Source organism: Aedes aegypti, chromosome 1, assembly GCF_002204515.2.
Source record: "Aedes aegypti strain LVP_AGWG chromosome 1, AaegL5.0 Primary Assembly, whole genome shotgun sequence".
Taxonomy (NCBI): domain Eukaryota; kingdom Metazoa; phylum Arthropoda; class Insecta; order Diptera; family Culicidae; genus Aedes; species Aedes aegypti.
The window spans coordinates 65,018,038-65,035,493 of NC_035107.1; the positions used below are offsets into that span (position 1 = coordinate 65,018,038).

General features: G+C 38.1%; 2 protein-coding genes across 5 annotated transcripts in view; both read right to left on the reverse strand.

Moving 5' to 3' along the window:
• Positions 1-17,456, reverse strand: part of LOC110674225 (uncharacterized membrane protein DDB_G0293934-like) — a 256,353-nt gene that overhangs the window by 62,527 nt on the left and 176,370 nt on the right. The gene's annotated exons all lie outside the window — the stretch shown is intronic.
• On the reverse strand, positions 1,412-16,597 carry LOC5571232. 2 transcript variants are annotated; one of them, XM_021838381.1, is made up of 8 exons: positions 15,301-16,581; positions 15,184-15,242; positions 14,842-15,122; positions 14,741-14,781; positions 2,277-2,632; positions 1,945-2,222; positions 1,846-1,886; positions 1,412-1,786 (listed from the first exon to the last, which is right to left on the reverse strand). In XM_021838381.1, exons 1-8 carry the CDS (start codon positions 16,517-16,519, stop codon positions 1,536-1,538), a joined length of 2,526 nt encoding a protein of 841 aa, XP_021694073.1. In that variant the 5' UTR covers positions 16,520-16,581; the 3' UTR covers positions 1,412-1,535. The 2 variants fall into 2 exon arrangements, with proteins under 2 accessions (XP_021694073.1, XP_021694081.1); XM_021838389.1 differs by lacking the exon at positions 1,846-1,886 and having other exon boundaries at positions 15,301-16,597.

The following is a 17,456-nucleotide window of genomic DNA, read 5'->3' on the forward strand; positions in this document are numbered from 1 at the left end:
GAAATGCCTCGAATTCTGTAAATTTGAACATCATTGAATGTGTACACTATAGAAATAGTTTATAATTACCAATTCAATGCAATTGCAACATTTACAAAAATGATTTGAGTTTTTCTTAGTTTGCAAGATGCCTATCAAAAACCTCTTTCATATATGATGAAAAATAGCACATTTTACGATGTCGTTCTGAATGTCCATTCTTCTTAATTTTATTGCATGTTTAATACCATGGTCGACGGAACCCATGAAAAATGAAAGTATTTTGAGACACTGATGCAATAATTACAAAGATATCATATAACAAATCAAGCTGTCCGAAACTGAGGGACAGGAGGTGCTTATCCTAAATTGTAATTTGTCCATATTTACTTCAATTATGGTACAAAATACATTCATACTATCAAATTAGGATTATGTTCGATCATGCTTGCGGGATCCAAAGTACTTTTTTAATATTCAAAATAATTGCTAAATAGGCTCCTAATTAAGAAGATACGTCAATTTTTTAAAGATTTTCAAACTTTTCTACTTTTTTAAAAAGGGATGCATATTTCAAGGATGTGTTATTCTACGCAAACATTAGTCTACATAATTGCTTTCTTTTCCACTAATGTACCATCTTGATTGGACCATGATTTCTCAATGTTTCAACTTTGTCCGGTATTGAGTGCTGTCCGGCACTGGGGGATCTCCCCCTACATCAATTAAAAAACATATTTGTGAAATGAAGCAGAAGAGGATTTCACATGAAATTCCAGGTTTTGCTTCGAATTTCACATTGATTGCAAGACCTTTAGAAACAACATCTGGTTTCGCTTCTGTTGATGCAACATTCATCTATGTCTAATTTAATGTCAGACGTCAAACATTTTCAACAAACTTTCCCGATAGTGATTGCATCAAGCCCCGCCTCTGAAAGTCCCTCCATCCAGGTCGTAAAGAAATTTTATTCCTCCCGTGCCCCGGTTGCATTAACGGTGGTCAGGTCTTTTGCGTCATAAAACCGAGCCACATTTAGCGCCGTAACAATAACAGTTCAACAAAAGTCAAGTAAAAGCAGAGAAGAAGCAATGTGCAACTGCATCGGCCCTATACACATTGCCAATAACACAGCATCGCTACCGAGTTCAGTGCGAAACCGTCCTTAAATCGTCCATTTGGCTAATTAACTGGATTAACGAGCTGACGTGACGTCTTTCCACGGCGCTTAACGACCACGGTCATTAAAGGTCTTAAAATTGAAATTCTGACATGAAATGATCGGTTGCAGCAGTTCGTCATCTCCCGTTTGCGTGTGCCAATCCCGGCTTACGTCAACCCTCATTTGCATATCTATGGGACCTGACTGCAGCTCAGAACCCGACACCGAGGATGGATTTCTTTTGTTATCGAAGAAGAACGCCGGTTCTGCTCCAGGAGAAAGAAGCTACATTGCATGTATTGGACCTGTCTGCAGTTCGTTTTGTCCGCCGTCAAGTGCACGCAATTGTTGATTTATCGCTCTTGATGGGAACTTCCGTCCGGTTGTGTGAGAATTAGCGCGGTTCAATTGACGACGCCGCCACATCCCAGACAATGGGTTCGATCCAATCCAGCAGGGCAGTGACGTTGGTCATCACGAGCTCTTCGCCGGGTCCGTTCTGCAGAAGGCCTCCGATCTCGTCCCGTCGATCGGTGTACAGGGCGGAGCCTCGAGTTATGCGGAGGTACAGGTCGGTGTCGAACTCCACCCAGGTCGGTTGCTCGCTGAGGATCTCGACCAGGGGAAGGCGCTTGCCGCCGAAGTCTGCGGAGAATACGGGATGATGAAGATTGTGTATGACGGTTAGAGTTCTGATGACTTACAAAAACGAATAGGTGGTTCAACTGCTAAGCAAAGGAAGAATCTACGGTTCAGAGAATGTTACCAAACTGACGTCAACTAGATTAAGAGGTGAAGCATACTCATCTGCAAAGGTCGTTCGGAGCAGTGCGACGTTGAAGTCTCGTCCTCCTGTATAATTCGGGTGGATGAACACCTGCAGGACTTGCTGATCGTGTTCCGTCACGCAAATACCCGGCGAAGGCATACAGTTCGACGCTATACTTCCAGTGGTGATGGCGTACTCTTCGGCAAGGTAGTAGACTACCCCGAGTGATGTGTCATTGCGGAGAAGTTCCACGGCATTGAATTTGGAGCGACCGTCGGACTTTTGATAGGTGGCATTCTTGAAGAACTCGGTCTACGGTTGAAAATCATTTATCAAGGTTCAGATATGCTAGGGAGTATGTCTTACATGAATCGGATTCGACGGGTTAACACTCGTCAATCCGGCTCGTCGATAACGCTTGCAAGCCGCGGCACTGCTTCGTAGCTTTTGTCCAGAGACCCTCGCTTCAACACGACCAACGGCTTCCTTCACATATGTCACGTTCCAGACTACGGATTCGACCCAGTTCAGCAAGGCCGTTGCATTACTCATCACTATGGGCTCTCCGTCCGAATTCTGCAGCAGACCAGCTATCTCGTCGGGGTGATCGTTCAGAACTGCCAAACCTCGTGCTGTTCGCATGTACCAATCTACGTCAAACTCAATCCAGCTGTAGGATTCGTTAGCGATCAAGCTGAGCTGCAGTTTTTTATCCTCTACACCTGGTGGGTAAACGTTTTAGATTGGTCACTGTCTCGATAGGAAACCGATCTTTTGATTTATTGATTATTTGCGCAAATGTTGAATGCTTCAAAACCCCACTGGTATCCGAAAATCCACACTGAAATCCTAGGATTCAATCCGGAAATCCAGAACATATACTGGAATCCCAGGATCTACACTGGATTCTCAGGATTCATCTTGGAAGCCAAGGATCCACACTGAAATCACAAGATTCACGATAGAATTTCAAGATCCACACTGTGATCTTAAAATCCTCATTGAAATCTTAAGTTTTACACTGAAATCTCAAGATCCTCACTGAAATCTTAGGCTCCACACTGAATGGAATTCTAAGCCCCACGTTACAATCCCACATTGCAATCTCAATGTCCACATAAGAAGCATAGGATGCACAATGAAGTAACACAATCTAAACTAGAATATCAGGTTCCACATTGAAACCCTAGGATCCAGACTGAAACATCAGGGTCCATATAGCAATCTCAGAATCCACATTGGATCCAAGCATCGACACTGAAATTTCAGAATCCATACTCAACCCAGAACCCACAATGAAATACCAGGATCCACACCAAAGCCCAAAGATCCACACTGGGATCCCAGAACCCACTTTGGAATCCCAGTATTCACACTGGGATGTCATGATCTATGCATATGTTCAAAATCCACACTGGATTCCTAAAATCCACATTAACTTCTTAGGATGAAATACCAGGATCTACACTAAAATCCCAGGTTTCACACTGGAATATCAGTATCAACACTGGAATCCCAATTTCCACACTAGAATCCTAGGATCTATGCTGAAATCCCAGGATACGCATTAGAGTACCAGGATTAACACTGGAATGCGAGGATTCAGACTGAAACACCAAGGTACACATTGCAATCTCAGGATCCACATTGGATTACAAGCATCCACACTGGAATCTCAGAATCCATAGTGAACCTGGACCCATATTTTTGCACAAGGATCCACACTGGAACCCTAGCACACTGGATTCCTAGAATCCACATTCACTTTTTAGGCTCCATACTGAAATTCTAGGATAAACACTTGAATCGCAATATCCGCACTGGAATCTCTGAATCCACACTGAAAACCAATTATCCACACTGAACTACCGGGATCCACACTAAAATCCAGGTTTAATACTGGAATCCCAGGTTCTACACTGGAATATCAGCATTAACACTGGAATCGCAATATCCGTTATCTGTTATCTCAGGATCCACACAAGAATAACAGGATTTACACTGGAACACGAGGATCCACATTGAAATCCCAGAATCCACATTGGAACATCAAGATCCATATTAGAATCTTGAAACCCACACTGGAATCCGATGATCCACACTGGAATTCCACAATCAACGGTATGATTTGAGGATTCATACTGGAATAGTAGTATCTACACGTGGCACAATGGTCGGGCTCCATATAAAAGGGCTACCAAAACTACCAAAAAATATTTAAAGTTTTTTATTTTTTTATCATATTAAAATATACCTTATGTGTTATATTATTATGTTCCTTGATTGAAATCGAACTAAAGTTTAAATTTCTATTAATTTTTTTAAGATGTAAAATTGGTTGAAGTCAAAAAAATTAAAAAATTTATTTTAAAACAAAATTCAAAATTCATATTTTAGGAATGCAATATTTCACTTTTGTTGAGCATAAAGAAGGAAAAAATATTTGGTTGAAGTTTTTGTACTATTCAATACAAAGATTTAATAATTTTGAAGATTTTGAACATGAAAAACTACTCTTGTCGCGTCATGTCGCTGCCATTTTGAATATTTCACGTCAAAAAGCATCCTTAGATCTTTTGGTAAATTTTTTGCCGAAATTTTATGATTTTCAAGTTAGAGCTGTTTGAATAATTCAATATTTTTCATATATTGCACAATGGTCGGAAAAAAGTGAAGTTTGGCCAAAACTATTTTTATCGCCTTAATCGATGAAATATGTAATGTGAATATGTTCTTTTGCGTTTTTGTTGTTTCAGAAGGGGTTATTAACAAATTATGTAACTTTGAAAAAAAAATATATTTTTAAATTAAAATTGTTATCAAACTGGGCTGAAAGCACAAATTTTGTTTATATTTGATCGAGTTTAACCAAAACGTGTATGAATAGTGGTTAAATATATTTTTAATAATTTTTGTATGAAAAATATCGCCAAAATATATGTTAAATATTGAATTATTCAAATAGCTCTAACTTGCAAATCTGCAAATTTCTGCAAAAATTTTAAAGGTTTTTTGTAAGATCCAAGGATGCTTTTTGATGTGCAATATTCGAAACGGCGGCGACATGACGCGACAAGAGTTTTTTTCATGTTCAAAATCATCGAAATTACTAAAGTGTAATATTGAATGGTATTAAAACTTCAACCAAATATTTTTTCCATCCTGTTGCTCGATAAAAGAGCTTTCAGATAATGGGTAACTTTGGGAAAATATTGCATTCCTTAATTATAAATTTTGTGCTTTATTTTTTTGTTACATTTTTCAATTTTTTGACTTCATTCGGTTTGCCGTCATAAAAGTCATAGAAATTTAAATTTTAGTTCAATTTCAAGTAAGGATCATAATAATATAACACATGAGGTATATTTTAAAATTAAAAAAATCATAAAAACCTCAAAAAAAAATTTGGTAGTTTTGGCCGCTCCTTTATATGGAGCCCGACCATTGTGTATTGTAACGATATTTTTCATACAAAGTTTATTTAAATCATATTTATCCGCTCTTCATACACATTTTGATCGAGCTCGGTCAAATTCAAACAAAATTTGTGTTTTAAGCCAAGTTTGATTGCATTTCTAATGAAAAAAGTAAAAAATGGTTTTTAAAATAGTTAGGTAATATGTGAATAATCTCTTCGGAAACAATATAAACGCCAAATAACATATTCAGATTACATATTTCATCGATTAAGGACTGTTCATTTTATAAAGTGGACACTTTGTTTATGCTATATCTTTTTTATTTATTGATAAAATCGAAATCGGTTTTCTGTGCATCGTTCAACAATTATTCTTCAATGCTATGAAAATATAAGATCTTAGAAAATGCTTTTGGTTGATGAGCTAAATAGGTTTTCCAAAAACTCCTAACAAAAGCTGTTCGTCAAAGTTTGACATTACTTTTCGCAAAACAAAAATCCTAATTTTTATGAACAAATTGTATGTTTGTGTTCTTTACTATTCTACTAGAGGTATAGCTTTAAAAAAATAATTATATTCCACCATTCTCTGACATTAGGCAACTTTAGTGATTAGCCCATTTATGGCCAAATTTGCTGATACACCATCCTTTCACTCCCAGCAAAAGAGAAAAATAAAAATCGTGTTCAAAACTAGTTTGGTTCACTGACGAAACTATATTTGTACAAACGAGAGCTAAATCGTGCGTTTAAACCATAGTCTTAGGTACAAATGTTGATGTTTATGGTAGTTTTACTAAAAAGTCTCATACTTTTAAAATCGTGTATGCATATTTATCGATCTACAGCAAATTGTAAATGGTTTTCTCCAAATATTTCAATTGGTAATCTCAGAATAACATATTATGAAAATAATATGTGGAAAATAAAATCGATTTTTTTACAGCAGTGTTACCAATTTTGATGATTGTCAATGTACTTTCAAAAGTCTTCTAAGAATAAAGCAATTGTGTTTCTATTGTTCTTTAAATGTGACGTGGGGACTAGATAAGTAACTTTATGAAGGCGTAAGTTATTTTTCATATTAATACTATATTAGGACTTCCGTCATGACAAACTTTTAACCAAAAAGTTCTACTCATATCAGTTCCCTTCAAATTTAATAAAGTTTTCTCTTAAAAATATAGGGGAAAAATGATTTTATTATATTTGTAAAATTGTTGTTCCAAAAATAGCTTGTTTTTTTCTATCAGGCTTCTGATTGATGATGCTTTCGAAGAACAAGCCTTTTTTGAAAATAATAAATATAAGTTGTCGAATTTTTCAGCCAATTTTTAACAATCATTGATTTTGATAACCTCCAAAAATCGACCGTTCCAATCGTTGTGCCATATTCGTGTGAAATTTAATTATTTTGGAGAATTTTTATTATCACAACATTGTATAATACTAGTCGAACGATGTGCAGAAAACCGCTTGAAATTTAATTGCTAAATTTTAAAGATACAGCATGCACAAGGTGTCCACTTAATAAAATGAACAGTCCTTAAGGCGATAAAACTAGTTTTGGACAAACATTATTTTTTCCGACCATTGTGCGTGGGTTCAAAGATCCACAATCCCAATCCCAATATCCAAACTGGTATCCAAGGGTCTACACTGGAAAACCAAGATCCAAACTGCCATCCTACAATCCACATCACAGTCCCAGTATACACTCTTAATTTATACGATCTGCGCTACAATCCCAGGTTTCACAGTGGAATAGAGTAATACATACTGAAATACCAGGATTCACACCGGAGTTCTGGAAGCCACACTGGTGTCCCAAGATCCACACTGAAATCCTACAATACACACTACAATCCCAGAATCTTCACTGAAATTCTTCGATGCGTAATATAATCCCACGATCCACACTGTAATCGAAGCATCTACACTAAAATATCAGGATCCACAATGAAGTTTCAGTATCCATACTAGAATCTTAGAATCCACATTGGAATTCCAAATTCCACACTGAAATTCTACGATCTACATTACAATGCCAGGATGCTCAAGATCCTAGATGTGGGCTTGGTGGCCGTGCGGTTAGTGTCGTCAGGCAATGAGCGTATCGTGTCATGGGGTGTGGGTTCGATTCCCGCTGCAACCATTGAAACTTTTCGTCAGGAATGTTTCTCGGTTGTACCATTGGAGCATGCTTGTCCGTTGTCTAGTGTTAAGTTGACAGTCTGTGCAGCTAAATGGCTGAAGACGGTGTCCGTGTCTTTTTTTACACTACTATCCCAAGATCCACATTGGATTCAAAGAATCCACACTAATATAACAGGATCCACACTAAAATGCTGTGTTACATACTGCAATCCTAGGATTCGCACTGTTGGTTCACACGCACTATCTAGGGTCCACACTGGAATTCCAGGATTCATATTGCAATCCCAGGATCGACACTGAAATTCTGCAATTCACACTACAATCCCAGGGTCCACACTGAAATACCAGTATGGAATACACTGTAAACCCAGGATCTACACTAGAATCCCATGATCCATCCTGACATCTTAGGATCCATTCTGAAATGGCTTCCAGGATCCATTCTACAATCTTTCAGGAATCTCGAATTTGGAAACCACGTTTATCATACAATAAGACGACCCAAGTAACATTGCACGTATTGTACTGCATATCAACAATACTGATGCGCATTATCGATACATTACGAATGTATCAATGCACCTATATTACTTTATGAATAGGGTCCCAAAGACCTGTCCCAATTTTAATGCCAAACGCTTATGTTTAGGCCAAAAACACATGTTTACTCAATTTTTTATTGTTTTTCTTTTGTTTGAGTCCAAAAAACATTTTTTTTTAGATTTTGTCACACTCCTTGGCTGAAACTCAAATGTTGGGTGTATTTTGCTTTCCGTGTCCCTGTCAGATAGGAACAACCTCAGTGTTAAAACTAAAAGCCCTGTGGTGTTTTTGTCGATCAAGCGAACGTCAAGGTTCATTTATGGACCCAATTTTTAAATTAAATTTTAAATATGATGTAGCCGTTATTTGAGCGGTAAAAAATGCTAACATAACTGCAGTGACATGCTCTTTCGTGTAATTAAATAAAAACAAGATTTTATTTTGCATTTTAGGACCCAATTGCTTGGTTGCTTTACAAACATTCTTGCATTAGTTCGACTATAAAAGGGCCCTTTTCCACTTTTAAACTACTTTAATGGTAGGCTTACGACAATGCAGCTGTTTTATATAACACTGCGGAACACGATTTTGTCTCAAGCACCAAAATACCGCTGTTTACTTAATTCAGGGTTGCTGAATCCATTGCCATTTACAGAAATATCATAGCACGTCTAGTTTTTGAGATATTGGCTGTTGAAAATGTTAAATTTGACTGTTTCAACCAACTTGCATGCAAGTTTTCCAGCTTGTATGGCAATTTATTTGCTTAATTTGCCTCAGCACTCAAACTTCTTATGTACTTATCATCAATGTTCATGATACTTCCGATGCTCAAAAGTTATTTTGTGTTGGTTTAGAAAAGTATTATATTTAGCCATATATCGATTTAACCTCAATTTAATCGTGCAATTTCAATCAAATTATATCTGAAATGAAAGTTAAAGCCCTATTTTGCATGCTTGGTAGATTAGATCATAACATTTTTTGATAAATCATTGTTTAAATTTAATGTAAACATCAATGAAACCAGTGCTTTATACAACTTTGGCGACCTGTAGCTAAAAATTGTGACGTGCTGGAACATTTCTGAGAACGGCATCAGATTCAGCAACCCCAAATCTACTAGAGACACATAATTTGATTCTTGAGACACTCAAAAATGTCATTTTTGTTACGCTGTGTAAGCAATGATATAATGCTTCATGGTTACTTGGGGAGTGTAGGCATTAAAAAGAGCTGCTGACAAAATAGCTCAGAAAATTGTATATTATATGTTTACAGCGCAACCTAGTGGGAGAAATCTGAATTAAAATACCTATCATTAGACGGCTCTTGGGCGCTTTCACAATTTCGCCGAAGATACTAACTAAATAACACACAGCTGAGAAGCAGGCTCTGTTCCAGTAGAGACGCAATTCAAAGAAAAGAGGTAACTAAGTTCTGACAACTTTTGAGTTCAACAACTGTTTGAGACTATCAATGTACTCTTTTGATTATAGAACACCAAATCTACAGGACTAACGATTTCTCGTTAAGTTCTCCAAGAATTGTAGGTCGTCAGATCTACAAGCGTAACCAGTGATCTCGTGGAGATTATTGAATAAGGTTTGAAGTCATTAAAGTTCATAAAACTAGTATGTGAGTATCTGAGATCAATGAATGCTTCCCCTATTGAGCATGAGCATAGATGACCGTACAACTCGTAGTTGCTACTCCGTGATTAACCAGAACAATCAAATTTGCACAAAGAATCAACAGATGGAGCTTGAGAGTAGCTTACCATCTTCAGTGTACAATTTCGAGAATTCCAAACATTACAGAGTCAATAACGGTGCAGGCCACGTCCTTATGGTCATCGGAGAAGGGAAGAAATGTCATCGTGTCATCCATTGTTACAAAAGACCAAGAATATCTTTGCATCTTCAATTGTGTCACGGGAAAGAGTTCTTCTTAGTGGGAAGGATTCAGAAGCTACACACTCAGGATTGGTAAGAGATGTGATTCATGTATCCACAATTGAAAAAGTCATATAACTTATTTGAAATAGAAACATGAAACGAGCTCATCAATTGATAATTCGTCGTTGATAGGACAGTTGCCAATAACTGTCAGTTTCGTCACCAGCACTGCCCAGCAAAACGCGAAAACTGAAAAACACACACTATAACTGCTAATGGGGGAACCGCTTCAATGAATGCTTTTCCTATTATTCAAAAAGTATCTTATGGATGTCTGTGATTAAGATTATTACCGCTACAGGCTCATGAAACTTTTCTCTACTTAGTTTTTTCTACAACTGTTGAGTTTTATTCAAGAACGCTGGTGAGTGACGGCCTTCAAACTTACAAGTGATTTTTCGGAGATCAATGAGTATAGTTTCTCGTTTCTAAAAGCCCATAAATACAGAGTTCGCGAACTATTTCAACTATTTACTCAAATTAAATGGGTTAAATTGTTTTTCATCTGTATAGATTTATCTGAGGAGTTCTTGAATGACCGAAAGCTTGAAAAACCTCAAACTTGATGGAATTTTACTGAGTGAGTCTTCATGAGAGTTTCGTATACAACGAAGAAAACGCTGATCCGTAATTTTAACTCGTCAAATTTCGGGAAGCGGGTTAAACATTTCTTGCGGGAACATTATAGATTACAAAAGAAGCTTACGGGTTATGTTTACCTCACTTACATTTGTACAGGTTTCTAATTCGCACCACGGATCTGTCTGTGATGCGTTAAAGTTAGAGTAGTTACGGCATACTTCATAGATTGGATGCTGGCAGCATTCATGTTTCTCTTTGATAATCTCATTCAGACTGCTTTCAGGAATAAGGACGGGGAACAAACTTTGATCCAATTGAACAAGGAAACCAAAAGTATGAATATCGCTTTTCTCGACCACGCCCATCTTTACCGTAACTTGGGCTAGTGGAACAGAATGTTGATGTAGCACTTACTTAACGAGAGGCCACCTACCAGGATCTGTCTGGGATGCGAAAGCACTTATTTCAGGAATCTCAAGTGTTTGATAAGTTTTATAACTGTTCAACAGAATACATCTGGTAGCGCTGAGAGTAATCTCTTGACCATCTCTTGACCTCACTGCTGGCGGACTTAAATCTGGCTATTATTTTAGATTTCATCAACTTGTGGATGTTAAACTATTACCACTTAGTAATTTACGTAGTAACTAAATGAATTCACAACTCTTAGTCTAACAATTCATCGTTTAAATCTGAGTTTTTGGCAAGCACAAGTCAAGTAATATGCACATGTTTCTATTCTCTCTATCTCACTGCGTTTTGCTGCTGCCGTCGAAATCTGTCATCTGTCAACGTAACCGCAGTCAACTTCACTCCGTCGGTGGGTCTACGATCAATGTGGTTTACGGACAGGCGCGGTGTACGCACGAAGGAACCGTGTAGGCAAAAATATGTGTTATTATGGATCCGACAGAAATAAGGACAAACATTTTTTTTAATATAATTTTCCTCAATCTCCAAGCAACTAATATTTGAAAAGTGCGTTGTGTTCATAAACATCGTAAGAATGCAGCGCCACACATGTCATTATGACAGTTATGTCGGGAACGAGCCACACGCGCGTTCCGATTTAGTGGGCGCGCGACAATATCCTATTCATTGACCTCAGTTTAATAAATAGCCTTGAAACTTGATGGATTACATATTAGTTGGAACCTTGTTCATTAAAATACCAATTGAGAAATACCAATTTACGCTTGAAAATCTGTAGGTCTGAATTCAAAGGAGTTTGTGAATAATTTTCAACAGTTTCTAAAGTCAAAACTTAATAGAACACAATTTCAGACCTGTTTTGTATGTAAACTTTATTCGTAAACCTCCGATAGATCACAATTTCATTGTAGATCGCTAGTAGCATTTTGAATCATTTTTAATAGTCTTTGAATCAAATCTGTTGGATGAGATTTTATTGGGCTGTTTATGTTTTAAACAGATGTTTTTATCCTGAAGATAGTCAATTATGTTTACATATCCAAAGACAAAATCAAAAGATCCAAAGGGGCCTTCCTTAGCCGAGTGGTTAAAGTCCGCGGCTACTAAGCAAAGCCATGCTGAAGGTGTCTGGATTCGATTCCCGGTCGGTCCAGGATCTTTTAGTAATGAAAATTTCCTTGACTTCCCTGGGCATAGAGTATCATCGTACCTGTCACACGGTTTACGAATGCGAGAATGGCAATATTGGCAAACAAAGCTCTCAGTTCATAACTGTTGAAGTACTCATACGAACACTAAGCTGAGGAGCAGGATCTGTTCCAGTGAGGACAAAATGACAAGAAGAAGAAGCTATCCAAAGATTTCTGAAATAACCTGGCAGCGTTGAGAAACTCCTGCACGAGTCATAATCTTGTAGGTCTATACCCATAGGAGTTCTGAAATAATGATTATTAGAAACAAAACTTAATAGTCTCCACAGAATTATTCATAGAAGTTTCCACAGAGGTGTGCACAGTAGTCTTCTCATATGTTTTCAATGGAAATTGCTCTGAAGACTTCCCATAAGCCTTTTTCATTTAAATTTCTTCAGAAGTTTCCAAAGTGAACTTTACAGAAGTCTTCACAGATTTTTTACAGAAATCTGCGAAGAATCCTTAACATAAGTTTTCACAGAAGGGTTCATAGAAATCTTCACTAAAGTAGTAACATCGAGGTCTCCACAGAAGTATCCTCACAATAATCTCCAACATACTTTATTCGTAAGTCATGTCACACACTGCGGCAGATCGTTGTTTTCGACGGCCAAAACCTCTAGTACTCTGGATATGCATCCTAGAGATTTGGTGTCTTCGACAAAGTATTTTGGAATAATTTGAACTACATTTTGACTCACTTGGATTTGATCCAGATATTTAAAACTGATATAGATCAGTTTTATCATTTGGTAGTAGCGTTCTAGCAAATAACTTTCTTCTGCAAAGTTGTTCATTGAGGCATTTTTGACATTTCTTCCGAAGACATTTACACTCTATCACTGACGAGGAAGACGCTGTATGACACTTTAATAGAAACAGCAAAAAACAGATTTTGGCCGATATTTCATATAAAAAATGAATAAACATGTTTTGTCATCGAGTTATCAAAGCTTAAAATAAAAAAAAAAAAAAAGTAATTTTACAACATTTACTAGCAAAACTTTCTGATTTAATGATACTTTTAGTATAAACAGTCCAAAAAATAGTGTTTTATAAAATCCTGGATAACTCATGAACCGGCAGCTAATGTTTTGTCCACGACTTATCATGAACATACAGGGGGTAGGCAAAATGATTGAGATAGGCAAAATTTTGCCCAAATTCAAATGCTTAAAACTTTATGAAAAATGGATGAAATTGGATGGATCTGGAAGCAATCGACGGCAAATTTGGTCCAGTTTTAGGAACTTCCTTGGCCATGCATATTGTCCACTGGACACCGGAGATGGTCCGGATTTTCTGAGGTCATGTCCAAATGTCATTTTTTCTGTCGCTTGTATTTTTGTGCGGTGTAAAGTTAGATAGATGTTTACAATTTTCCTAGAAACTAGAACTAATAGGAAGTTGAATGCCACTGGACGTATTAAGATTGGTTGGAAATCTTCAGAAATATGAATTTTACGTCGGCGTGAGAAGCGTGAGTTCTAACCACAACACTAGGCCCGTCCCCAGCTGTCATAAAATCTTGAAAAATGATATGTCGCAAGCCTTGCTTCATAAACGGTTCATATGTGGCCACTTTCCTGAGGGAACCAGGTGTCCGGAAGATTTCCGGAATGTGGCCACTGCGACCAAAAGTAATTAAAATAGTTCCCAACATACTTTATTCGTAAAATCTTGAAGATTGATATGTCGCAAGCCTCGTTTCGATAAATCATGAAGAATGACACGTCGAAGTCTTCGTTTCTAAAGCATTTTGTAAGTGGATCATCATCCGGGAAAAAACCCACATCACTGCACCCCAAAATAACTCCGGAGCCTAGTGTTCAATGTAAAATTCACTATCATATATGGAAACTAGAGAGTCATTTTACGAATGTTCAAAAGGTATCAAAAGAAGATGAGGGTCAAAAGAAGTATTCACAAGCAGTGCTGTTAAATGTCAAAATTTTGGAAAAATTAAAATGCTAATAGCACTTTTTCAGTCAAAATATAGCATCAGCAACTAATGCCAACTGATAGTAATTTGAAAAAAGTCACCGGAAAAAACATTTTCCTATAACTTTTTCCACAGGGAACGATATTAGCAATATTCAAATGTCAAAGTTACGTGATATTCATGATATTTAACAGCCCTGTTCACAAGAGTATTTACAGAAGTGTCCATGTAAATCTCCAAGAAAAATGTTCGCAGAAGTATCTCCAAATGTCTCCACAAAATTATCCACTAAATCCTCTATAGAAACACCCAAAGAGGTCTTTATACCAGTATGTACAGAAGCCTACATGCAAGTCTTTACAGATGCTTGAACAGCAGTTTTCACAGAAGTCTCCACAGAAATCTACACTGAAGTATCCGGAAAAATATTCAAATAAGTCTACTTAGAGGTTTCCATAGAAGTCTCTACATAAATCAGTAGGCAAAATGAGTGATAGTCCAATCATTGAGTTGTTTCAATGTTCGATCAATGTGCAAAATTTCCAAGTCAATCAACGAACTGCCGTGTTGTTGAGCTCCTGTCAGACAAACCATTGATAACTTACGTAAGGTATTGGACGATGTGGCAGCAATACACCAGAAAAATCTGTTGATAAATACATGAAGAGTTAACTCGGAGGTTTAACAACTGTTCCCATAGCCATACTCATCTGTTTCGTCCGTTCTAACTATTGCGACGTTGAAGTCTCGACCTTCTTCCCTATAACCAGGGTGTACGATTACCTGACGAACCAACGCGCCGTGAACTGTTTTGCAGATGACGTACTCCAGGGCACAATCCTTCGCTACCTCAACCGTAGTTATAGCGTATCGGTCGCTCACGTAGTACACCAGACCAACCTCGGTCTTATTGGCGTACAATAGCACGTGCTCAGACTTGGAGTAGGTATCCGATCTCGAAACGGTAGCATTTTTGAAGTATGTTGTCTGAGAAACAAACGCAGATGATTATCTACCACTTGTTCTGATACAGAAATTGATAACTAACATGAAGCACCGAAGCTGGTCGCACTCTTGTCAAACCTTTACGGCGGTATTCTTTGCATTCTGAAACAAAACAAACATCAACTCCTTGAATATCTTACGCTTCAACCATCCTACTCACTCTTCTCACTGACACGCAGCGTCTTCAATGCCTTCGTCTGCTCGGTCCCTCTTCCATTCTCACTTTTCTCAACGGTCCTGTTGGAATATCCTCGCTGGTCTCCATGTTCCAACACATACCGAATCCAATCGCCGTAGTACGCCACATTAACAAACGCTGAATAGTCCGACAAACTGCAGCTCGTATCGTTCCAGCCACGCTGCGCCGTAAAACTAACCACCCCTCGCAGCACCCACCTTCCTCCTTCCTCCTCCGTGAACAATCCTCCTCCACTGTCTCCATTGCAGATCATGCTCCCATTCCGGTACCCAGCGCATAGTACCCTCGCCGACAGCGTCATCCCAAACACTTGCCTATTGCTCTCCAAACACGTCACGTAATCCACTATCGGCAGCCGTATCTTCCTCAGTTCGTACGCCGTCTCCGTCTGCTCGGTCATCCCGAACCCGACCGCCACGGCTTCCCTCCCATACAGATCTTTCCCATCACTCTTCCCGCCAGCCTCCGGCAGACAAACCGGTCGTATAAACTCGTTCAACACCACCTTCGTCCGCAAGGCCAGCATCGCCAGGTCCGCTTGGAAGGTCCGCGGAGCGAAGTCTTCGTGCACAATGTTCCCCGCTACGGCAACATTCTGCACCGGGAAGCTCCCCAGCAGTAAGTTCTGCCGCACCGAGCCCAACTGGACGGTGATCAAACGTTCGTTCAGACTGTTGCCGTCCTTGGAGACGCAATGGCCCGCCGTCAGGACGTACAGTTCGCTCAGGAGCGTTCCTCCGCACACGTAGACGAACGTTCCGTGGCTAACGCGGTGCCAGATTGAGGCGTGCCAAGGCCACTCACCGGACGAGGAGGCTACTTCTCCTTTGACGATCAGCGGACGTCTTTGGTTGGTGACAGGGAGACCACAGGTCATCGTAGAGCCGTTGACGTCAGCGGTGGACGAAGATTCCGAGGTCAAGATCAGTACAGCGAGAAGCAGCAGCCAAAGTGTTTCACCGATGGATCCCATCTCTACGGGCGATGGATCAGAACTGATCGTTGATCGACGCAATGTGATGTGATCGGACGGAGGAATCGGCATTGAGATGAGGATTGGGTAATCTAAATATTTACCAATATATTTATGGTTAACACTTCGCACAGTACAAACAACGCCGTGAGAGCCTATTGAGTTGGTTTTGCGTCGATTGTATGGTTCACAGTCATACATCTTCATATTTGCTTTGGATAAAATTCATACTGAACGGATTGAGCTTGTGACTAATCCACTTGTAAAAGAAAAAAAACTATCTGCTTAGTTGCTATATTGATGTTTCGATATATTAAAAGTATTAAAAGCATTGATTGATTTGGATTTGGATTTGGATCTCTATAGCTGAGCGGTTCTATTTGTATTCGAATGTCGGTTTACTTGCTTTCTTTATACCCAAAAATACCTATTTGCATCATCGATTCGCCATTTTTACCCTAGCGTTACTTTTGAGAAGGGCCTAAGAAAAAAGCCTTAATAATTTTCAAAAAATTAAAACTCAGAAACTATTTATCTGATCGATTTGGTGTCTTCCGCAAAGTTTTAGGTTATATTTGGAAATATCTGGAAAAAATATACACTGTAAAATAAATGTTGTAATTTTTTTTATTTCGAAAATAAAACTTAAAAATCCATTTCCTCAAAAATCGTTTTTTGTTTTTTTTTTTTTTTTAAATTTAAAGTAGACAAAAAATGAAGTCTTTTGCACAGTGGGTCAAGCTGGAGAAATCATGGACAAAAAAGTTATGATTTTTTTTAAAAAAGGTTGATTTTTCAATATGGTCTAAATAAACTTTTTGGATGCTTTTCGACCCGATTTTATGAAAATACGCAAAATTTGCAACAAAAAAGGTCTATGAGAAAATTTTGCTAATTGCTACCGTTTCCGAGATACAGCGATTTTAAAATTAAATTTACTGGAAATTCACAACTTTTGGTTGTTTTCGGATGTTTTTCGAGTTGATAAAATAAATAATATTTTTTTTTCTGAAAGCATTTAATTTCATGTTCTTATACAATGATGGAGCGTCATATTTTGATACAGATTTCTTACTTTTTCATAATGTTTACAATTTTTTTACTATCATTACAGTTTGAAAATTGCCTAACTTCTATTTTATCT

What these genes read in the sequence shown, in the direction of transcription:
- LOC5571232 (XM_021838381.1), bottom strand. Translation starts at nt 16,519, where the DNA reads ATGAAGATGTATGACTGTGAACCATACAATCGACGCAAAACCAACTCA. An exon ending in CGAACGACCTTTGCAGATGA is followed by an intron (nt 1,887 to 1,944) that starts GTATGCTTCACC and finishes TCTGAACCGTAG; the next exon opens with ATTCTTCCTTTGCTTAGCAG. An exon ending in TGAACCACCTATTCGTTTTT is followed by an intron (nt 1,787 to 1,845) that starts GTAAGTCATCAG and finishes TATTCTCCGCAG; the next exon opens with ACTTCGGCGGCAAGCGCCTT.